We start from the raw sequence: 24,725 nt of genomic DNA, 5'->3' as shown, positions 1-24,725 counted from the left end.
AAAGCTTTTGGTTTTCTCCCCCTCAAAAACTGCCCCTCTAACAGCATGAGCCGTGTAAACTACGTGACGGGACACTCTGCCAGGCCACACTCAGGATTCCAGCCTTGTGGTAGGAAGCTTTTTCAATATCCTCTGATTACAGAGTTTGAAGGGTTTTATTCATTGCTTAAGGCCATCTAGTTATCTTGCTGAAAGGAAATTTGTATGATTTGTTAACGGTCTACCAAATTCAGATGTTTATGCCATACTAATTAAAATCGCATGAAAATGGCATGCTGCCCACGAATCCACATGTGGATGGTTGGTCCAGATGTTTCCCACTTAGCACGCATCCACTCAAGCAGTCTGCGTTTCAGAGAAAACCTCAGTGAAGCCCCCTCAATAGGGGCAAATTGAACGATAGGGGCTAATTCAAACAAATTTAGTATTTGAGGTTATGAGAACAAAGTATCAATGTATTTGATACTTAACAAATCTGAAAGCATCCACTTAGTAGAACTAGCCTCAGGAGGAAGCAGAATGGTGTGTGCCTGCTTCTCCCATCCAGCTCTCCAAAATATGCCAGCGTCAGTGATTCATTGCTTTGACTGTTTCGTAGACTAGCATTAAAATGCAAATATCCTTAAGAATAACAGACCTTAAGGACTTATCAGCTAATACTGTACAGAGGATAAGTTTATGAGACTCCTTCTAATTATAACGAACAGCTGAGAGACAGGAAAGAGAGACCCAGGGCAGCAGCTGGATGGCCAGTATCACCAAGAACAGAAATGCTAAGGACAAGCTTCGCCTAAATCTGGCCTGGCACAGACGAAAGTTCTGTTTCTGCCATTAAATTATCAGTCCATCCAATGTGTCTTATTTTATATAAAAGCCAGTTGATGACACTTGGTATTTAGTTTACTATTGATAAACTATAAGAAATTCTTAATCCAAATGTATCACACTACCTAAGTCTAGATCTATGGAAACCTCAACACAGCAGCTCACAAGAGCATTAGTTCAGCTAAACCCACTTCCTGCGCAGGTTCAGAGACCTTTAACCACTGCCAGCATCTACCTCTGCTAACACCTCTAAACTGGGAAGAGGTATGACCCATTCGCTGGAGCTCAGAGAGTCAGACAATTAAAAGTTAATAACTCACTCTCTCTAAGGCAACATGAGGAAAAATCACAGCCCCCAACAGTCAACAGAATGCTAGACCTCACCAAAAGAGGTATTTGAAATAAATCAGAAAGCATCGCCCTATCTGTGTAAAAATCATGCTGCTTCCTGACTCAGGATAATGTGTGCAGCTCTGATCACACATTTCATAAAACGAAGCTGAAGAAGGTTCAAAGACAGACAACTAAAGTAAGCAAGGTAAATGGACAAGGGTTCTTGTTAAATACGGGAAGGCTGGGAAGAAAAAGAAGATGAAAGCCGAGTTTACAGTAGTCCCACAGTCCTTCTCAGGAACCTCCATTTGGATAAATATAAAAGTGATAAATAGTATAAGTTAGGTTGAACAGATACCCAGATGTAGAAACATCAGATCTAGAAGATACCTTATGACATGCAAAAAACAGAAAAATTAGAATAATGGAAGTTTAGCAAACTCTCAACACTTGATCAAGTTAGAGATGTAAGAAATGAAAATACAAATAGGGTCAGAAATCTAGCTATTTTCATGGATGACCCGTGCCTAATAGCTTTTAAGGAAAACATGAATGCATGGAGGCACATACCTGATGCTGTGAGGCTCCATCAGGGATGAAGCCAAAAAATTCCATCCAATACAGTAAATCTTGCAACTCTCAAGATAGTAAGTGTGACTAACTAAACACTGGGAGTGAGAGGGGTTTGAGACGGAGAGGGTAGAATTTATCCAAGTCGCTTTTTTTCAAAATGAATTACCGTTTGTTCATTGCCTTCCCCTGCTGAAGGCTGATAGGTGATTCTGTATTTCTGCACACGACCGCTAGCAGGATCCCACTTAACAGTCAAGCTGTTAGAAGTTGCATTGTACACCTGAAGGTTCCGTGGGCCACTTTTTGGAGCTGAAAAAGGATTGTTGAGAAACAGAGTAAACAAACTGGAGAATGCCTCTCCCACGAATATGCACTGTTCCCAAGGAAATCAAGAGAGCTGTATACTTCTAGGCTTAGAACTATAATTTTTTTTTAACATCTCTATTGGAGTATAATTGCTTTACAGTGGTGTGTTAGTTTCTGCTTTATAACAAAGTGAATCAGCTATACTATACATATATCCCCATGTCTCCTCCCTCTTGCATCTCCCTCCCTCCCACCCTCCCTATCCCACCCCTCTAGGTGGTCACAAAGCACCAAGCTGATCTCCCTGTGCTATGCGGCTGCTTCCCACTAGCTATCTGTTTTACGTTTGGTAGTGTATATATGTCCATGCCACTCTCTCACTTCATCCCCGCTTACCCTTCCCCCTCCCCATATCCTCAAGTCCATGCTCTAGTAGGTCTGTGTCTTTATTCCCGTCTTGCCCCTAGGTTTAGAACTAAATTTGACCCGATGGTAAATGATGGTCATTGACTCTCAAATGACTGCTCAACAAATAGTAGCAAAGAGCAAAGATTTTTGAGAAAGACCTGTTTAAAAGAGGCCCCAATCAACACCGTACGATTTAAAAGCAGAAGGCCTGTTTGCAATGGATTTGGTGTTATTTTTCATTCATTCATTCATTATTTGGTCATCCGTACAATCAGCAAATTAAATTCTTACCTTGTGTTGTTAAGGGTATCAAACGCACTACAAAAAACAGAATATGGGGAAATATTACGAATATAGGCATAGCTCTATTCTGTTCATTTTAAGATAACAATATCCTACTGAAGGCTGAACACCTACTTGTGCGCTCGCTGCCAGTCAGGTCATCGCTTTCTGACTCATCGGGATAAATGGCAGTAATGGAAACTTCATAGAGAGTGTTCGGGTTCAGGTTTTCAAACACCAAAGTATTCTCATCTCCATTTAGGATGGTCTTAGGGAAAGAGGAAGAAACAACAAACCCACACAAGGTTAAGTCGCCGGCTACATCGTGCACTCCATGGCAGTTGGTTGACATCATTTAGCCAGATATTCCTCCTGCTTTGAGGCACGCCATGAGCTCAAAAGTCACTAGTAGGGAAGGATGCTTTTCAGTCAACAGAGGTAGTACACATTTCAAACAAGAGTCCCTATAATGAAATGCGATCTCAAAAAAGAGAGAGAGAGCAAAAAAGAGTTAACACTACCTCCATCTTATCTGTGCTTCCGGAAGGTGCCCAGGTGATTCTGTAGAGAGACACATCCGAAGCGCCGTGATCCCAAGTCCCTCTGAAGCTCTCTGGTGTTACTTCAGTAATCTGTAGGTTTGCTGGGGCTGGCACAGTGCCTGTCACGAGAAAAGGCAGGACTGTTTTTCGATGTGATCCCCAAACTTAATATAATAAAACTGCCTTGTTCTGTTTTAACGGACATGGGAAAACTGGCTGACAACATTGCTTAGAACCAAGTATCTAACCAATTCAGTTCATTTGCAAGTAAATATGAGAGAGAGCCCCGAAAACTGCAAGCATTTTATGGCTATAACAGACTACTTCCCGTCTATTAAAATGGTGATTTTTTTTAAAGGTACCGTTTAGTCATACTGTTCTAACACAGTGGTTCTTCATCGTTTTGTCCCTCCCACTTTTTGAGAATCTAAGGGAAACCCTGGACTCCTTTGCACAGCAGTACAGAAGCACAAACTTTAGCCCATAATATCAGAGAGTTCATGGACCTTCATGGCCCGTGAAATCTTATGATCTAAGTAATCCACGCATAAGCTTTTCCTGCAGATCACTAACCTTACACACAATGTGAAGCTGACTGTATCAGCTCTACTCAGAGACAGGACCAGCCCTGCAGTGCTGATGATGGCTGAAATCCCAACTAAGAGCCCTTCTGTTGACCAGGCGCTGCAGCTGGTTTGCAGCACAAGCAATGTGGAACGTCTGACACCAGTTCTGAGCTTTCATTGTCAATTATTTCTCTATCTCCTGGTAACCAAAGCCAACTACACAAAAGCCAGAGCCACCAAAAATTTGTTTCTAATAGTTACAATGAAAAGGCCCATTGAGATAATACCACTTTCACAAGCACAACTGCAAAACAAACCAACCATTAAGGGTACACTTTGGATGTATCTAACAGTTCTTAGGAAATCCTAAGGATTAAAAACAAGTATTAATTTAGTATATATTAAATGACAGGCTTTGACTAGGCTTTCTTCCTGACTTTTTCTGCCCTTTACTGTTCCTTTACTTCCCTTTAAATTCCTGTTGTATTTATGAACATCTGTCCGCCTGCTCATATGGACAAATTTTCATCTCTAGCCACTACCCTTCCAGGAAAGAACTGATGCCAAGAAGGTTATTAAAGTTGCTAAGAGATTTCACATGGTAAGAAAAGAGCAGAAGTGGATACTGTCTGAAGTTAAGGAGGAGGCTGTGAAATTTGACAAGATGCCTTGATCATGTATAGACAGTTGGGCACTGAAGGAGAAGCTTCTGAGCCTCTGGTGAGGGAGTTGCTGGATAGGAAGTAAAGTTCTGGACTATAGCACTGATCCCTCACCACTAGCTTCCTGGGCGAGGCTGGGCAAGTCATTTAAATTCTCTAGACTCCCTGTGCTGTCCACCATGGGAGCCACCAGCCACATGTAGCTATTGAGCATTTGAAATGTGGCATCTGAATTGAGATGTGCGAAAAGTGTAAATTAAGACACACCGGATTGCAAAAAAATTACTACCAAAAACAAATGTGAAATATAAATAATTAGTATACTGATAAATGCTAACATTTTAGATACACTGGGCTGAATAAAACACATTATTAAAATTCATTTTTCTCCTTACCTTTTCTATTTTCTAGAAAATTTTGAGTTACCTCTGTGGCTCCCATTATATTTCTTGGGAACCCTGCTGGCTCTAGACCTCAATTTCTTAACCACCATTTAATTAGGAAATGATGTGCTGAGCACTGAGGGAGAAACTAGAGACTCAAAATTGAGCAAAATAAATATGTTTGTGCCTTCATGAGGAAGGGGCCAGGGGGAAGTAGAATAGTCAGGAAAAGACCAACAGGCAATAATAATTGGGTTAAATACTATGGAAGCAGCATGATAGGAGAGAAAGCGACATCCCTTGAGGTGGCCCAGAATGGAGCAGGGAAGATGGGGCCCCTGCAGGTGCCCTGTATTCTTCCACCTTCCCGCTGTGGAATCTCCCCTTCCTCTGAGTGCCATGTAACTCACCTTCCTAACATGATCCCATGTATTGTTACTTTTTATCTTCACAATGGAATACTACTGAGAGCAAAGATGCTTATATTTTGTTAGCCCTGATAGCACTTTACATATAGTAAGATCTCAAAAAAAATTGATAACTAATGCATGCTTTCCAGAGAAAACGTCCAATATGCTTTCTCCCCACCCCCTTACACACACACACACACACACACACACACACACACACACCCTGGTTAAGTATCTGGAAGATGAATTAGTGACAGTGGCTGGTAGAATAATAGGAAAGAAATTATCATAAAAGGAATGGACATAGAGATAGAAGATGGGAAAAAATCTGTGAACCCAAACATTATTAAATCTGGCAAAAATAACGTTAAGAAATGCACAGAGAACTATACTCAGTATTTTGTAATAACCTATAAGGGAAAAGAATCCGAAAAGGAATACGTACATACATGTGCGTGTGTGTGTATAACTGAATCACTTTACTGTATACCTGAAACTAACACAACATTGCAAATCAACTACACACCAATAAAAAAAATTTTTTTTTAAAGAAATGAAATAATCCAGTAAGTTCAGTGACACATGCATGCAGTGCTGTCTTCCAATTATCAATAAAGCGTAAACACAACTCACGGGTGGTTTCCTGAGCAGTCACTGGGGGAGACTCCCCTTCATCATATACCGCAGACACGCTGACTGTGTACCGGGTTTGTGAGAAGAGGTCTTTAAGAGGTGTGCTGGCCCATGACCTGTCCACCTCTACCTACAATAGAGCAGTGGAACTATTTTTACAAAGTTTAATTTTGACATCCCTCTGTTGTTGGCTATATCTCTCAACACAAGAGCATAAGAATTGTGGTACAAAAAACAGCAGTGTTTTCCAATTTGCATAAGAGTCCAGGAATTGGAGATCATTTAAAATGTTTCCAAAGTGGAAAAAATGTATGTACTGAGCTGTACCTGGCACTAGTGTCTGGTAAATGATGACTGCCTAGGAATTTAAACAACCTAATCGTTTCCCCCACTTCCCCGTCTCCCTTTGTATCACTGCGCGATTCATTTCGGAAAAATTCTCCTGTGCATTAGCTGATTAGACCCACTGGTCATTGCACTGCTTTTGACGTTGAAACCCAGAATGAAATGAATGTGTGTACAGGTATAAAATAGCTTGTGTACAATCCAAATGACCAGCACAGTCTGTAACTGGGTGCTTAGAGAAACCACTTCTAGCTTGCAAAAATGCCTCTGAGATTCTCACATGAATGCCCCTTCAGGCAAACATACCTTCTAAACCCATTCGCTGGTGAAGCTCCTCGGTTTGCTTCCACTTTGAAGCAGGCTGTCATGGAAATAGCTCTCCATCTCAGCATCATCTCAAAAACTCTCAAAGCCAGAGGGGACAATCCTCTGACATTATCTTCCTACTTTCTCTCTGTCCTGCTCAAGTGTCCTATCTTCCCATTCCCTGACAAACTCCCCCTCTTCTTTCCTGCATCCCCTTGCTAGCTTTCATTTTGAGAAACATTATTATGACATTTTTCAGTAATTCGTAGAATGCAGAGCGCCATATGAAGCACCTGTAGGAGAGCGAAATGCCATCTAGACTCTATAACTCTTTATCTCCAAAGGGATGATGTTTTTAGGATTAATATCACACAGCAAAACATTTCCAAACTAAATGCAAGACGGTCCAATATATTACCAATATTCAAATAGTGCTCTATAAATATATAACGTTTCCAACACTATGTTCATAAAGTGACAAGTATTCAAAACACGTTATACTTGTTTAGATTCTTCTGTTAAACCTACTAGGACTAAACAAATATTTCTAAACCCCTTCTAATCTCAACCTACCTCTTTGGCATCCTCTTCCGGGGTTTTGTAGCGAACAATGTATTTACGCACTTTTCCAGGTGCGGGCTCCCATAAGACGTTCATGGTGCTGTGGGTCACATCTCTGAGTTTCAGATCTCGAGGACTGGGCAAAGGCACTGGAAATGCATGAGAAATTGGGGCCAGATGTGGTTCTCAGCCAAAAAGCTCTAAAGCATCCACACAAGCTTTCAAGAAGTTGTTTGGAGAAAACTTAAAGGTGTGCAGCAAAGTAACTAAACAAATCGGCTATGATGATAAAAGCACTTTGATTCTACCAGGTACAGCTGAATTCTTCTTAAGGAGGCTTTTTAAAAACAGGATAAATTTAAATTTTTATCACAACTCTAACTTCTCATTTATATGTTAACTTTCTCCCACTCTATTTAAATAAGCTCTTACTTGCTGCTCAGCTATAATAAATCATAATTCACCATATAGGTACAGCTCATGTGTCTTTATCAGATATTTAAGTCGGTTAAGATAGAAATCAAAATGAGTCACGCTTCCTGAAGAACGCGATAGAAAAACAAATGGTTACAAGAGTGAAGCATGAAGATGAGACGAAATTAAGCAACCAATAAGCTTACAAGAAAACCCACAGGAGCCCAAACGGTGAGAAGAAAATCCAAATCATAAATTTTCACCAAGTCAAACAAAGCGTTACCTTACAAAGGACCGGGAGGATAACTAATGGAGAGATTTTCTCTTGTTCTATGAGACGTATCTCACTCTCTCGAGCTGCCTCTTTCACCAACTTCCTTTGTCTCTCCTTTCAAGTCTGTAAATCTCTCTTCCTGAACCTCTGTCTCCACTTCCATGTTTCTGCACCTCCATCCCCTCAATGTTTTCGTCTCTCAGCCCCTCTCTGTGCCCTCTCCTCCCCTACTGCTGCAGTCTAGCCCCACATCCAAACCCATATCCGCGTTCGTCTTTCAGCCGCTCCCCGCTCTCTCCACCTGCCGTCGACCCACTGCCGCAAACCACCAGCTCCAGACAGGATCCGACATATGAAAGATGATTATTTGTTGTCAGTGACGTATCCTGCTCCACCTTGCGGGGTTTCTCTTTTCTACCTCATCATGCTTCTGTCTCAACACCGTTCCCCCTTGAACGTTTCTTCCAACTTCTTAATTTCCTTCGAAATGTGGTCTGAGACTCACCAAATTTAAGCCAAGACATACTTAGAATCCCAGCACGCCCACCTCGAGAAGCATGAAACAAAACTACTGGCTGGGTAAGGCCAGGATCCTAAGAGCAATCGCTGTCACTTTTCAAGAAAAAGCACCTAAGTGCTAGTGAAGCAAACCAGAAACACAAAAGGGGCTGAACAATACACACAAGAGAAGTGCAAACCACGAAAGAGTCCGGGTCCTCCACGCTGCCCTACATTTTTATCAGTACATTCCCAACACCTAAGCACAGGACTGGAGTGTCGTAGATGATCAGTATGTTTGGGGATTGAGTTCATTTACTTAACACAAACAGACTTATTCATGTGTGCCATAGTTTCTACTTCAACAAGAACTTAGAACATCTTGATCTTAAACCTAGTATCCTCCTCCAAAACTACACTCACCCGACATTCCCTTCTCACCAACGCCATATACAATATTTCATGGATCTACAACAACATGGATTGTAAGATGCACCGTTATTTCATGTTCTATTCCCTGACTGACACCTCAGCAAGCGCAATTGTAAGACACCATTGACTGTAAGATACAACTCAAAATATGGGAAAATAAATGTGAATCTTACAGTCAATTTAAGATGCTGCCATAAGTCCAGAAATAACCTTAATTTCTCAAATTAGATTGCCATAAGTAATAACCCTACAACTGACACGCAAATTATCAAAATTATCGTTAGCACGATCGGGTGAAAGAAGAAGCCTAAAGAGCGTGTTGTATTCACAGCAATAAGGGAAGAAGAACTGGCGACGTCTTACAGGTGACCTCCCTTGCAGTGAAGGGGTTGCTGGTGAGGTCGTGAAGGGCGGCCTGGACCGTGACCGCGTACTCAGTATTGGGGAAGAGGTCGCTCAGCTGCACATCGGTCACTGTCGGTTCCATGCGCATCTGCCGACGGACATGCCAAGGGGAAACAACACATTCCAATTAAACGTTTCCACTAACAGGGGATGGACAATTACACCAATCTGTGACTGCTAGATTTTCACACAACTTTGATTTTTCATTTCTCTGCCCTGCATTTCCTTTCTCAGGCTGATGTTTTTTTAAGATTCGTCACAGGTCACAAATCTAATCTTGTGTTTTTCTGTTTTGGGTGTAAAGTTATAAATGAGTTCGTGAGTAACTGCCCCTTAATGGGGACTCTGCAACCGTGAAGTCCCAGGAAGACCCAACAATAAAGAAACAAACGCCTCCCACCTCTTTGGGTTTGGTCGGCTCTGTGGCGTTGATGGGTTCGTAGGACAAGGCGTAGCCAGTGGCGCCCCCCACTGGCTGCCACTTCACGTGCATGGTGGTCGAGCCAATGTCGTAAATGGTCAGGCTGACCACGGGCACCGGCACTGTTGGAATGTAAAAGAAGACACCAGTCTAGCTCTTGTCAGTCTGCTCATTTTTCAATCGTTTCCTACTTATTGATATTTGTATACGCTAAATAGAAAATAGGTTACTGTGAGAAATCAATGAGAGCTAATATGACCCTTTCCTCTCCCCGCAAAAACCCGATCTCATTGTTTATCGCCACCTCATACTAGGACTGCATGTGATAACTATTTCATAGAGCAAAGAAGTTTAAGTGTAAAATGGCATTCTAGCGAGTTCATGTGGAAGCCAAAACAGAGACCAACTTCCTGAGATTTCAATCTCTTTTTCCGGAACATCTGTAAGTTGACCATTTTCATTCTTCGACCATAAAATTTCATACATAAAAAGCCAACATAATATTTCATTTCATTTTTCTTTTTAAAACATTTTAAATGAGGGTGTCATCTATTAATAAGTGGAACTTAGGGGATTCTTCAGAAAGAAGATTAGCCCATGAGGCAGAGTAAAAGGCTTACTGCCTTCTCTCCATTTAACACCTACACAGTTTTCTATTTTTTGTCCTAAGATTGAGTTTAAAGTTTTAAGGAATTAGCAGATTAATCCTGCCCATTATGAAATACATTATTTCCCACCTCTGATGGTCTAAAATAAAGGGAAATAAGAGAAGAGATAAAGACCTAAGGGACTGAGTAGTGAGTAGAGGCGATTCAGTGACGCCCACTCCTGCCTCTTGTAAGAGGCCTCCCCTCTTCCTGGAGCCTAGCCACGAAGGAAAGAGTATTTTCATATGGTTTCAGAAACCCTACCAGGAATAGGAGTGAGGAACATCGTTCCCCAAAGCTCTACTCAAAGCCAAAGCCATTAGAGCTTCTCCAGTAAAGGCCAGAGTCGAAAAGTCAGTAAAAAAAAAAGTGGGGGGAGCTCTCACTGCCAGCAGGAAGAACTGAGCTGGTCACTCCTGCAAGCTGCTCTTCCAAGTAATCTGAGTCCCACTCCCCACATGGTATCCTCCCTTAAGAAGTGGATAACTGTTAAAGGTACTCTTCCCTCTAAGATATCTCAGACCATGACTACCCAGCCAGGTCCCATGATGGCTACCCAGCCAGGTCCCATGATGGCAGAAGCAGCCAGTAAAAGGAGACTACCCAGCCAGGTCCCATGGTGGCAGAAGCAGCCAGTAAAAGGAGAAAACCACAGAGTATTTATTGAGGACCTGCACAAAGTACGCATTCAGTAAATATGTGTTGAATGGATATCGAATAAAGGAATGATTTGGAAGGCTGACAGAAGTCCCACACGGTACAGATGAACTTATTTACGAAACACAAATAGACTCACAGACGTAGAAAACAAACTTATGGTTACCAAAGAGGGTAGGGGGGACAGAGAAATTAGGAGTTTGGGGTTAACATACACACACTACTCTCTATAAAATAGATAACCAACAAGGACCTACTGTAGAGCACAGGGAGCTCTACTCAATATCTTGTAATAACCTATGAGGGAAAAGAATCTAAAAAAGAATGTATGCGCATAACTGAATCACTTTGCTGTGCACCTGAAACTAACACAACACTGTAAATCAACTACATTTCGATAAAAATTTTTTAAAGAAGAACACCCAAAAAAATCCCACAAGGGCTGTCACCTCTTTAACTTAAAAAATAAAACAACGATAAGATTTCTTTTTCAATCGGACTTACAGGTTGTGTCTGTGCCCTTCAGGGGTTCACTGTATTCGTCTTCTACCACGGAATACACATTAACAACATACTCAGTTTCAGGCTTCAGATCCTTCAGTGCTGCGCTGCTTTCCAGTCGGCTCACATAAAACTAGGGGGAAAATTTTAAAGAGAATAACAACTTACGTTATAATCACTTCCCTCTTTTCTCCTATACTTGCGAAGTGGTTAACTACAATGAGCTCAGAAATCATATTTTAAGGAGACCGTTGTCTTTTGTTTTTGGAAACCACCAGATGACAACGAGATCTTGGACAATTCATACAGTTTATTCTCCCAGCTGTTGTTTCCTTATTTGTAAAATTAGCGGGTAAAACTAGAAGGTCTTCAATGTTCCCTCCCTACTCGATGATTCTAATATAAACTCATGGATAAATTAAGCATCCTCTTAATCCTTAATTAAAAATACTTAATTAAAAAACCACAAGAAATTAAGCAAAGCTCTTTCCCTCTAATTAAGCCCAAATGGAAGTGCTTGCCTAGCAAGAAATGGAGAGCGCCATCTTGGACTCAGTTCTGCCCCCTACATCCCCCCAGCATTCCTCTCAGAGCCCTAAGAAGGAGGACCCAATCTCAGGACCAGGAAGGAGTGGGTTATCTACTCACTTCTTGCCGTTTCCCTCCAGAAACTGGGTAGTATTCCACCTTATACCTATCCACACTGTCAGAAGGAGGTGTCCAGCTCACTCTCATAGAACGATGGGTCTGCTCAGAAATAACTAGGTTGGAAGGTGCTTCCAAGTCACCTACACGAGGAAATGAAGTACATACACTTTTTTCATTATCATAGCAAGGCGACGACATTTAAATTTGGTTGAAATGGTGTTCCTCTCCATATTTCAGGCTTTTACGTGTATTCTTTCACATACCAAGAAGTTACGGTGAATCAGCTTAAAGGCCCAGTACTCCTAAGTCCTCTCTGAACGGGTGGCCAAAGGGTTCTTCGGCCTCTGGAAACTCAAACCTGAGCTCCTGATTTTTCATGAAAAGTTGCTCCCCCTCTTCCTGAAAGCACCGCAGTTTATCAGTCACCTAGACTCAAAACCTCTGACTTAGCCTTGGATACTTGCTCTGGTCTCTAACCTCGTACATATCCCAGTAAATGACACCGTGAGTCCTGACAGCTCCACTGCCTTTATCGCTCTTGGCACCACCCAAGTCCACCGCCCTCATTATCATATTGACTATTTATATGCACGTCTTATCTCCATAACTATAAGTTATACTCTGTGAAGACAGAATTGGCATCTTATTCACGTTTAGTTCCTTTACAAGATCTAATTCGGTGGTACGAGAGGTTTACCACTTTCTCACTCAGAAGACAGGAGAAACCAGCAAGTCTAATAAAATTCGGGAACATCCTACTGCCTGTGATTGTACTCTCTGTTCAGAAGTACAGGTGAAATGACCGATACAGAAAAATATTTGGAACACATGTCAATGAAAATAGAAATATTAGGACCGTTAGAAAGATGTTCCAAACGATGATTATACGAGAACTAATGCAGTGACTCTGTGAGCACGGCAAATCATTCTCCTATAAACTCTTTCGACTTTCTTTGTGAGCCAAAGCTGAGAAAAAGAATTTCCATTCTTAGTATCCTAACCTTTACTGTACTTGGGTCATAATCAAGCCTACAAAATTATCAAGCAATTTTACTGTCTGGGAAACTAAATGAATGCAACTATTACATAGCTGATGTAGAAAAAAAGAAAGAAAAAGAGATAAAAGATGTTTTCATCCCCACTCAAAATTCTCTCCAACTAAATAAAACCACAACTCTCTCAGCTCATCCAGAGCCAGATGCCTACAAATTCTGGATTCCTGGCTGGTCTGTTTCTCCTGGGAAAAGGCAGACTATTGTTCAAAATCCAAAAAGAAAATCTGCAAAATTTTGGAGAGAGAAATTCAAGAAGGAACATTCAAATAAATGTAGCCTCGGTATCCAAAGCACGTGAAACATTTCTACCACTTTATTTATGAAACTCATTCCAACTTTCCAAAACCAGAATAAATTAGTGAAAGACAATCTTTACCAGAATCTCCATGTATTTAAAAGAAATTTTTCTCATATAATAAGAACCATAGTTTCTATCGTTAGTTTTCCAAAAACCTTCAATTTGGTGCTTACCATGTTTTGCCCTATGATTTACACAGATAGTAGTCATTTTACACCACTCTTTGTCACTAAAAATTCACTTCCATAATTTTATTTCTAAATCTTAATTCCTTACCAATAGCTACCTTTTTTCAAGGACCTCTCAAAATGTCTTTACCCATTTGGCCTTGAGTAAGTAACTGAACTTCTCTAAATCTGTTTCTTCAGTGGTGAAGAGAGATGATATCCTTTCTAAAAGTCCAAATTCTAAAATTATAATTTGTCTTTATATTTAGAGGTTACAAGTGCAAAGTATCAAATGTGATCATCTGTAGTTGGGGCAAAGCAAATCATACATAAGACCCCTCTTCCGTTGCTAATCCAAAACAAAAGGCAGCAAACCTTAGGAAATAAAAGTCTGGGAACAACCATTTAATAGTTATGTAGAGTGAAGATGCTTTACCAGAGATTAGATATACACCAGGAAAGAAAGCATCTCTATTTCTTCCCCAGTCTCACTTGTGAGTGTGTGTGTGTGTGTGAGTGTGTGTGTGGTGCAGGCACATATAAACAAAATGTATCCTCAGATAAGCTAGAAGTCATGTATAGTTTGATGCCATCAGAAAAAAATCAGGGACTAAATCAATGATTCTCAGCTGGAGGCAGTATTCTCCCCAGCAGACATTTGGCAAATTCTGAAGATATTTTTAGTTGTCATGACTCAGGGGATGCTACTAGTATCCAGCGGGAAGAGTCCAGGGATGCTGCTAAACATCTCACAACGCACAAAAGAATCCACTTCCTCCATCCTAAAAAGAATTATCTGGACCAAAATACCAATAGTGCTGAGGGTGAGAAACCCTGGGCTAACCTTACCTGGACCTTTGACGCTGTTACACAAGTTGACGATGAGGTCATCCACGATCCTGGAGAGGGACTCAAAATCCGCCACATTGTATGCATGGGTATCATCGGGATCTGTCGCAATCATCTTTAACTCAACTTCATCAGCATTCTTAATACCTTGGGGAAAATGGATATACGCAAATTAAAAGCATGTCTCAGAAAAAAAATTAATGGAACAAAGCAAATATTTCATGGGCTACCCTTATATATTCAATGTTAACTAGAATGTATATATGATTTTCCTGAATAATAAACTGATTACATATATAAAATAGAAACAAAAAATAATATAAACTAAAGGCTATTTTGTTTAGCTTCTTCTAAATGCTTCTGGCACTGCTTCCCCACCAAAAAGTGTCTCTTCAGTGTTTTTTCTGGAAAGTGAAATAATGGATATCAAAAATAAACATGGTGCTGTGGAAAACCAAACAAGAATTTTCCTGAATCCTATTAATGGTACATTTGTCCTTTTGATTCATTACTCTCTTCCAAGAAGCCACGTAGTTTCATCCCATTACAAGGAGAAAAGAAAAACATGAATGAACTTCCTGGTACATTATTTTGATAAATGATGTGATAGGGCAAGTGTGTCTGTCTGTTTTTTCATGCTTCAGAAAATATCTTTAACTACAAAAATACCCTGGGCACGTTTGTCACCCCTGGGGGCGTGGCAATTCTCGTCAATGCTCACCCACAGCAAACAGTTCCACGCCCTCATCCTTGAGTTTTTTTGAAGGTGCCTCAACATCATCTTGTGATTTTCCGTCAGTGATGAGAACGCCGATTTTTCGAGCTCGAGGCCTCATGCCAGCTTGGGTCTTGAAGCTCTGTTGGCGAATGAAATTCAAAGCCATGCCTAGTGGGATTGTTAAAAGAGAATCAGTCACATCATTTTTCAGGCACAAGCTTTGACCGAAAGCGAGAGCTGACAGCTCGCTGGAGCACCTGACTCACCTGTGAGGGTATTGCCTCCTTTGTAAGGTAGGTTTGCCACAGCCTGCAACAAGCTCTTCTTGTCTTTGTGAGCATTTAACTGCCACTCTGTTCTGGGGTCCCCGCTATACTGAGCAAGGGCTAAAAGGACACCATTGGCATTAGCATGTATAAAAGAGCATGATGGAGACGTCTAAATGCCTTCAATGTTGTCACACCTACCAATCTGTACTCTTTTGGGGCCAATCTCAAAGACTTCCACGATACGGGAGATGAAGCTCCTCACGGTTCTAAAATTCGCCCGGCCGATGCTCCACGACCCATCCACCAGCAGCACGATGTCTGCTTCAGCCCTGGTGAGACACTCCATCCCTGACACAGCAATCGTGAGACAGCAGAGTAAGGAGCACATTCTTTGTCGGGTTACTTCCTAGCCACGCCTCTGCCACCCCCTGGGGGCTCAGTGTCGCCTAACTGCCTCAGTTCTGTGGCTCAGCGATGTAATTTGGAGTTGAAGGCTTTGAAAACAGGGCCATACGATTTATTAACCTCAAATAAGAGTCTCAGGAACCGTCCATCCCTCCAATAATTATTTCAGTGGAAAATCTTTCATTCGTCTTTGGCTATATTTCTAGCCGCGATCATAGAACACGGAGAATTAAACCGTCATCGTAAATTTGAATGAGCTCACAAACCCAAAAGGTAAAATATCTAAGTGGGAATGTAGAGCCACCTAACGATAAGACAATAATAATTTTAATAAAACTTTTAATGCGATCTAGATTGGATGTTGCATTTTTCTAAATATTCAACGGTCATTAGCAGACAAGTATGAGATGAACTGTTAAAATGTGTAAGCTAGAAAAAGTTTCAGTGAGCCAAAAATATCTTTTAAATTAATTAAAGCCCCCAGTATTACATATATTATGAAGGATTAGGCATATAACTCTTAGAAGTTTTTGAAGTAAAGATATAGTGTTTAAAAGTCTGATAGCTATTATTTAGTTTTTCATTATTTAACTTAATCATCTACTATGTATAACAATCAGGTAGATACAGCTGGTGAGGTCTGCACATTTAAAAAATCAAGAGAGAAGGAAGACAATCTAGAAAAAAGATACAAACAAGTATACAGATTGAGAGCTACAGAGACCACACGCACAAACACTGATACAAAGCTAGGGTGCTTTGGAAAGAGAGAATTATCCCAATATCCTCAGTGCACAAGCTACAAAATAAAAATATAAGTCAGTTAATTAACATCATCATAAGAGAAGCAATTGAACATTAATGCAAAACAGCAAGAGTTGACCCTTTCACTTCTTTTATCCACATCCATGTTTTCAAACGCTTTCTTTTCTAGGAGCTTATGTTACCAGCTACAAATTTTTCAACTTCTTGCCATGTTAGCATCTGATCTTTATATTACAAAACAACAACAACAACAAAAAAACTCGCTGAGAAAGATTCAGTGATGCCCATCACAATCCAAAGGCGTCACTGCATGTTGGACGCTCCATCAGGAGTTAGGATTCCCAAGTACTATTCCAAGCACCTAAGGCTTTACAAGTCTGCTCCTGATCTGCCAAGACTACTCTTTGTTAGCAAATGATTAAAATATTTAGAAGCAAACTCTACCCACCACCCTCACCTGGAAGAATGTTCAAAACTAGCTTCATGTGTATCCAAGTTGTAGTCGTGGCAGGAGCAGAAAAGTATGAGACTTTGCTTCCCAAGTCTTAGTTGCCCACCTATTTACGGAACAAGGTGCTGCTTGCTCAGCCCAGATAAATCATTTTTACGATGACTTTAACAAAATAAAACTGCATTTTAATTATTAGAAAGAGATTAAAGATAATGTATATTAAAGGTTAAAGATAATGTATATTATCATTGTAAAATCTCAACTTTAAATAATACAGTACTATGTAACTAATGCAACACTGACAAGAAAGCCTTAAAAAATGTCGGCAAAAGTGTGCTTAGCTGTATCTTTGAAGAATTTTTTAAGTATACGTTACGGAAATAAATTTTAGTGTCAAATTTAATAGTTAATTTTCATGGTATGAGTCACCTAACAATTCATATTTGAAAAAAAGTTGCAAAATACTGACTTTTCCTAGGGGAACGTAACTCAATTTCTTACCAGAGGATAAAACTGGCATTACAGTTGTGTCAGAGAGGGTTGTCATTTCTTGTCCAACAAGTGGTGAACTTTCTCCTCCATCAAACATTCCAAAAACATTTACTTTATAGGTGGTACCTGCCCTGAAATGTTAAAATATATAGTCTGTATGCATAATAACCTCAAGTGGTAGCATTTTTTTTTTTGCTTTGTTATAAACATTCAACTTGACTTACAAACTTTCATTCAGAGGAACTTATAATACATAACACTGCAGAAGAAGGAAACTAATTCCCGTCACATTCTAGTTTAAGCCCACACTCTGAGGTATCAAGGGGACCCTGCAGCCCACCCTGGGAGACAATGCACACTCGCATCTCAGGGTCAGTCACCTGGGCCTTTCCGGAAGGCATGGGGACTCCTACCTTCCCATAAGGCTGGCTGGCGATAAACTGCTTTTGGTGAAATCGTGCAATGTGGATGTTAATTTTTAAAAAGCAGGGTGTTACTGAAGAAACACCATCCCTGATCACTTAATAACAAGTCATTAAAAGAGTACAACTGCTCAGGCCTAAACTTGAGTCTCTGAACCCTAACCTCAACTTCAGCAGCACCAAGAGTGAGGAAAGCAACTTTGGCTGATTTTAAATACTCTGCCGGCAAACAGACGCATACGTGATCATGTGTGGAAGGCACAATCTGTTAACAAAAACGGAATAGAGTTCATTCCTACCTAAGTTCCTCCAAAACAACTGTGTTGTCATATGGTCCAACCACTAACTCCCCCAGTCTTCTGTCATCTCCCGTGGGGTGAAATGTGACCTTGTAACCCTTGACCTCCCCAGGTGCAGGCTCCCAAGTCACCCGGAAGCTTGACATGGTTGGGTCAGATGTTTTGAGGTTTCTGGGTGATTTAAATCGAGAAGCTGTAAAGATAATAGATGTTAAAATATTATCCATAAGCCTAGGCTTTGGGAGTTTTTTATAGCCCCTACAATAATAAGTTGAATTCAAAATATCTAAGTGATATACATGGCAATCATCACAAACAAAATACTTCAAAATATACATTTATAAAAAGGATTAAGTCAGAAAGCACAAGCTATAATACCCAATAAAAATCAGAATAATAGAGTGTTACCCAAGTGGAAGTATAAATAGTACTCCCAATTCAGAAGATTAGATTTTAGCATTAGACCATTAATATGTAGAATCATTTTACCAGGAACTAGATTGGTAAAAATCATATGCTAATTAGGCATCCTACCTAACTATTATAGTATAATTTATTACAGACTGCATTTTAGACATTTACAAATGAAGTAGATATATTAAAATCTCCCTTTAAAATATTACACACTTTCCCCCCAAAATTATTATGGTTTTATACCTGTTGTTCCTGAACCTTGCCTGAGCTTTCCTTCTCCTGTCTTGTAAACTGGGAGAACTGTGATGTCATACGTGGTCTGGGGCTGAAGTCGCTTTAACGTTGTTGAGCTGACAGTGGGTGACACCTTGGCAACCATCTGTCTCCCGCCCACACGGGGGCGATACACAACACGGTAGTTGACAACTTTCCCAGGTGCTGGTTTCCAGGTAACTCTCATTGTGTTTTCTGTTTCTTCATCCACTTTCAAGGTTTTCGAATCATCGGACACTGTGAGATGAAAGGAAGATTACAATGCATACTGTGCTGAAAGAAAATGTTTATGTCCGCCTCCCCATTTACGTGACAAAACGCTATGTGTGGTTTCTTAAATACGTACACTATTCCTTTACTTAGCATTGTGAGCTCTCCTAAGTTCAAGATGGCTTGTGAGCCTAATCTCAGTGAGGTCACAGTGAGATGTTTTCTCTTCAACTGGCTAATAACTAAGAAATGGGAATTCATATTGCAAGGATTTCATATTTGCATTCCAGAGACTTTAGTAAAGAAAACACCCATTTCTGGAGATGGGCTTTTAGAATTTTTATTATATTTCCATCTGTAAAGAATTCCGGTAGAAATTACATGAACACAGGGTCAGAAATATTCCTTGAATCTTTTCAGAAGAAAGAACAATTCATAAATGACTAGCCATAGCGACCGCAGTTAACACCATCCTTTGTGACTGCCGTGTACATGTAAGACTATCAGCACAAAGGAACAGGAAACTGACACATAAAAATATCTCAGGGGGGGCTTCCCTGGTGCGCAGTGGTTGAGAGTCCGCCTGCCGATGCAGGGGACACGGGTTCGTGCCCCGGTCCGGGAAGATCCCACACGCCGCGGAGCGGCTGGGCCCGTGAGCCATGGCCGCTGAGCCTGCGCGTCCGGAGCCTGTGCTCCGCAACAGGAGAGGCCATAGCAGTGAGAGGCCCGTATACCGCAAAATTAAAAAAAAAGAAACGGCACTACAAATAATGCATATGACAGAATTATTCAAAAGGGACCTTAAAACAGCTATTATAACTATATTCCATATGCTAATGATGGTAGAAGAAATGTTAAGCAAGTTAAGTAAACACATAGAATAAATAAGAAAGACTCAAACCAAACTTCTAGAGGTGAAAAATACAATGTCTAAGATGAAACATGCACAGGGTGGTATTAAGAGCAGATTAGAAATTGCAGGAAAAAAATTAGCAAACTTGATGACATGATAATAGAAACTATCTAAAATGAAACACAAGGGACCTCCCTGGTGGAACTATCTAAAATGAAACACAAGGGACCTCCCTGGTGGTGCAGTGGATAAGACTCCGCGCTCCCAATGCAGGGGGCCTGGCTTTGATCCCTGGTCAGGAAACTAGATCCCACATGCATGCCGCAACTAAGGGTTCATGTGCCACATCTAAGGAGCCCCCGTGCTGCACCTAAGACCTGGTGCAACCAAATAAATAAATTAAATAAATATTTTTTTAAAAAAATAAATAAATAAAAATAAAATGAAACACAAGAAAAGAGAAAAGATTGACAAACTGAACAGCACAGCAGTGAGCTTTGTGATAACTTCAAGCAGACGAGTACCTGTAGAACCAGAGTATCTGAAGAAAGTGGGGGGCAATAAATAAAATATTTGAAGACATAATGGTCTGAATATTTTCAAATTTTATAAAACTATAAACCCACAGATCCAACAATCTCAATGAACCTGAAGCACAAGAAACATGAAAAGACTACACCAAGGCACATCATAAGCAAATTACTTAAAATCAGTATAAAAAGAAAATCTTGACAGCAGCCATATGAGCAGAAGATATGCTATGTACAGAGGGCAAAGGTAAGAATGACAAAATAGATAAAGAAATTCAATATATGGTTATAAATTAGTTTTCTGAAAGATGCAAGTATAATTTCAACTAAGAGTATATTGGTTGCAATTTTTTAATTTTAGGGTTTAAAGAAAGTAAGAGAGGGAGGGTGGGAGGGAGGGAGACGCAAGAGGGAAGAGATATGGGAACATGTGTATATGTATAACTGATTCACTTTGTTATAAAGCAGAAACTGTTTCTGTTATAAAGCAGAAACTAACTCACCATTGTAAAGCAATTATACCCCAATAAAGATGTTAAAAAAAAAAAAAAAGAAAGTAAGAGAATTCTCAGCCAATTCCATTACTTTCTGGAAATATTAAAATTTATTTAGTTAATCCTCAATTCTTTATTACTATTCTCCAGGTAAGTGAACTATTAAAAGAAAAAAATATATATTTTCAAACAAAAAATGTAAAGACCTTACATAGGATTTTGGAAAGAGTATGGGAAAGAATAGTACACAGAACAATCTATTTGTTACAAATGTTGAATAAATCAATGTGTGTCTAACACTTTTCTAGAAAGAGTTCTGCTAAAATATGTTTTCTGACCTCTTGTTTCCACCTCTTCAAGTTTTGTTCAGTGGAAAAGGACATCTCTCCCTTACACAAATTTCTCAAACCAATTTCATACAACTCAGAATTGAGAAAAATGGACATTTAAATCTTACGAGTATTGATCTAAAAAGAAACCTATGTCCCCAAAAGAGTGGGATCCCAAACTTTAAAATATTCCCAAATTTAAATATGTTAATAACAGTCAAATATTGTACTTCATACCTTGAAATGCTTCAAGGATCTCAATTGTATTCCTGATTTTTAATTGATTCTTTAAAATAGAGGAATTGAAGCTAAATAAAGTCCAACATACCTCATCTTAGCTTTAATGGGAAACTTTGGATTTTAAGGAGGGAAAAAAAATCCTTGTTGGCTTCCCATAAGGAAAAAGCAAGATTTTTCACTCCATTCATAGGTATGCCACATGCCATAAAAAGCTGTTAATACTCCCACTCTAAGTTCTTTTCATGTTTTAGTAACTCGCACAAGATGCTTTCCAACACCCACTGTACCTCTGCTAAACCAGCTGCCATAATTGGAGGGCCGGTAGAAAGTGTCCCATCTGCTGGCCTTCTAGCCACAATTCATGGTTTTCATTGTATCAACAGTCTGCATACCATGCCTCTGAGTGTCAGGTGAAAACAGAAAATGTTTCCTGAAAATATTTCCAAAATGTCTCCTTGGAAGTTTATAAGAAACTCTAAGAGCATGACCCAGTGACTCAACCCAGTTATCCGCACCATTTAGGACTCATCCACCACCTGAATATGCGACACCTGACTCAGATCTCTCAAAGTACTTTCTAAACTACCTCGCTTTCCACAAAGAGAGCAAAGCAAAACACAACAACAAAATGGTAGTAGAACAAAGAAAGGCTCCTGTCTTCCATCTTACTTGCCTAGCTGTTTGAGCAGCTGGCATACACTCTAGAAAATGTACTTTCATTGCTGCCTAGTATGCTCATAGTTAGAAAGAGGCTTTTCTGTTCACTCACCTCTAAATCAATCAATTAGCCAAGAAATAGTGAAAATTTCTTAGATGCTCAGCTTCTTAGAGATGAAAATTTATCTAGGATTTCTGCTAACATACTTGCTTTGGACGAAAACATATCCTTGGGGAGATTTTTAAATCCCAAATAAATATCTGAGGATTCAATCTTTTCACAAGAAGAAATGATGGAGGAGAATCTTGGGGGAAAGTTTCCCTCTTAGTATATAAATTTTGATAATTTCTCAGCCACGTGAATTGTATCTTCACTCCTACAAATAAATTTAGCTAGATGTGTCATATGTGGCCTAAGTTTACAACATGGCTTCTCTTTACAACAAGTGAATATTTACCAGAAATAGAGATGAATTTGGGCCAGCTTCTTAAACTATATCAGCCAATATATTCAGACACAAGATTTCAATCACTACCATGGAAACCAATCATGTGACTATCCGAGAAATGTGCCCTTTCTTGTATTTAAATCTCCTATCAGGAGTTTGATTTTTTTAATCCGGTTAATTTTGACACAGATTTAAGCTTAGACATATCCAACTGAGTTTGCCAGTGATTTAAAAAAAAAAAGATGAATTCCTCAGAGAACTCAGACCAAAAGATTTTCATTTAAGGACAACCTAAAATCCAGATACAGGACTTCATTGAAATTGCTCATGGTGTTTCCCTCTCTCCTCCTTTGGCAGAAAAACCACCCCTTTCCTCCAATTCTTTCTAATAAAAGGAAATGCAAGAGTGCCCCAATCTTTCCCCTTTTCCTAAAATCCTCCCAAGCAATAGGAATAAACTTTTCTCCTATAAATACTTAGAAATGCCCATCCTTAACAAATTACTTTTTAGGAAGGACAATTGAGAAATACCGACATGCCTCTCACTAGCCACCTGATAATAAATGATGAGAGGGTGATTCAAAATTTTTCACAAGAAAGAATATTAATGAGACTAAGGTAAATTTTAGCCTCCAGAAACCTGAGTAGACTTGACTTAGCCTCCGCAAACATAGTAAAAATAACCTAGGATTAGTCTTGGATGTATCATATTGTATCATATTGAGACAATCATAGTCTCAATAACCACGTCATTCATCAACCTTCTCGAGGTAGCTGGGCACTATGCTTGGTGCTTTGCCCACTGTTATTTCATTTAATCCTCAAGACAATCTGAGGCTGCATCCTACACATTAGGAAACTGAGGCTCAAAGAAGGTTCCAGAACTTGGCCAAGGTAATATAGTTATAAATATGCCTGAATTTTCTTTGTCTCCATAGCTTCTGATCTTTATACTAGCCGAGCTTCTTATCTAGTTGATCTTTCCACCAGAAAAAAAAGAGAGAGAGAGAGAGAGAGAGAGAGAGAGACTGAGAGAGAGACAAACACAGTTCACCTTTGAACAATGAAGGTTTGAACTTCGAGGGTCCACTTATACACAGATTTTTTTCACTAGCAAATGCTACAGGACTACATGATCTGAGGTTGGCTTTTTCCTGAGATGCAGAGGAAGCTCAGATAAGCAGAGCTGACTATAAACTGTACTCAGATTAACCCTCACATTGTTCAAGGGTCAACTGTGTAGGTAGTTGGAAGGGATTCAATATTTCAGACTTTGATATAATTTTAGATACAAAAGAAACCTGAATTTAAACCACATTCATTAAAGGTCCTAATTTTTGAGTCCCCATTTGTCATATAAGGAAAAAATGCAAGTGGTTATGATGAGCTGATAGCTATTAGGTAGCACCAACACACTCAAACCCCCTCGGACTGTTACCTACATTCAGTTGTGGCTTCTCCTCTCAAAGGTTCTCCTTCTCCGCTACTGTAAGTTGCAAATACTGAAACTCTGTATTTGGTCTCTGGCTGCAGATTTTCTATGATAGTATGAATTGCATCTCCAGGAAGACTCTTCTCTCCAGCCTCAATATCATCATACATCGATTTCCAAGAGACCCTGTAACCGCGAACCATTCCTGGAGCAGACGTCCAGTAAGCGCCAATCGATGTGTCGGTGATATCTTTAGTAATCAAATTCTGAGGTGAACCACGCTCTAGAATAGAAATGAAAGGGGGATCATTTTTTAATGTCTACTATACATGTAAATACTCCTTCATCCTAGTAGACATCCTGATTTGCTGGAGTCAGTTTGTCTAAAGTTGCCCATTTCTTCCTTCTAAGCTGTCTGTCCTATTCTGTCAGTGGAACAGAAGATGGGATTAAACTTTAGACTTATACCTGATTCCTGCCTATCACCCTGGCCCCCATATGTCCAATCAGATTGGAATGTCCTTCAGGACAAGAATGGCATCGAAATATGAAGAAGTACGTGCCTAAAAAACAATTCCAGGGGCTTCCCTGGTGGCGCAGTGGTTGGGAGTCCGCCTGC

At 39.9% G+C, this 24,725-nt stretch overlaps 1 protein-coding gene across 2 annotated transcripts in view; it reads right to left on the bottom strand.

Moving 5' to 3' along the window:
• Window positions 1-24,725, bottom strand: part of COL12A1 (collagen type XII alpha 1 chain) — a 114,284-nt gene that overhangs the window by 55,333 nt on the left and 34,226 nt on the right. For both annotated transcript variants that reach the window (XM_024731878.1, XM_024731877.1), the window contains 18 exons: window positions 24,117-24,389; window positions 18,880-19,146; window positions 18,223-18,415; window positions 17,511-17,632; window positions 15,587-15,736; window positions 15,386-15,505; window positions 15,123-15,287; window positions 14,402-14,548; window positions 12,033-12,172; window positions 11,388-11,517; window positions 9,559-9,701; window positions 9,117-9,246; window positions 7,148-7,284; window positions 5,924-6,053; window positions 3,249-3,388; window positions 2,863-2,995; window positions 2,737-2,763; window positions 1,898-2,040 (listed from right to left, as the gene is read on the bottom strand). In XM_024731878.1, the coding sequence (XP_024587646.1) occupies window positions 1,898-2,040; window positions 2,737-2,763; window positions 2,863-2,995; window positions 3,249-3,388; window positions 5,924-6,053; window positions 7,148-7,284; window positions 9,117-9,246; window positions 9,559-9,701; window positions 11,388-11,517; window positions 12,033-12,172; window positions 14,402-14,548; window positions 15,123-15,287; window positions 15,386-15,505; window positions 15,587-15,736; window positions 17,511-17,632; window positions 18,223-18,415; window positions 18,880-19,146; window positions 24,117-24,389 (2,690 nt within the window). The remainder of the gene's footprint in view (window positions 1-1,897; window positions 2,041-2,736; window positions 2,764-2,862; window positions 2,996-3,248; window positions 3,389-5,923; window positions 6,054-7,147; window positions 7,285-9,116; window positions 9,247-9,558; window positions 9,702-11,387; window positions 11,518-12,032; window positions 12,173-14,401; window positions 14,549-15,122; window positions 15,288-15,385; window positions 15,506-15,586; window positions 15,737-17,510; window positions 17,633-18,222; window positions 18,416-18,879; window positions 19,147-24,116; window positions 24,390-24,725) is intronic.

This window comes from Neophocaena asiaeorientalis, unplaced genomic scaffold (assembly GCF_003031525.2).
Source record: "Neophocaena asiaeorientalis asiaeorientalis breed wild unplaced genomic scaffold, Neophocaena_asiaeorientalis_V1.1 scaffold450, whole genome shotgun sequence".
NCBI lineage: Eukaryota > Metazoa > Chordata > Mammalia > Artiodactyla > Phocoenidae > Neophocaena > Neophocaena asiaeorientalis.
The sequence above is the reverse complement of the archived record's forward strand: the minus strand, read 5'-3'. Positions and strand labels throughout refer to the sequence as shown.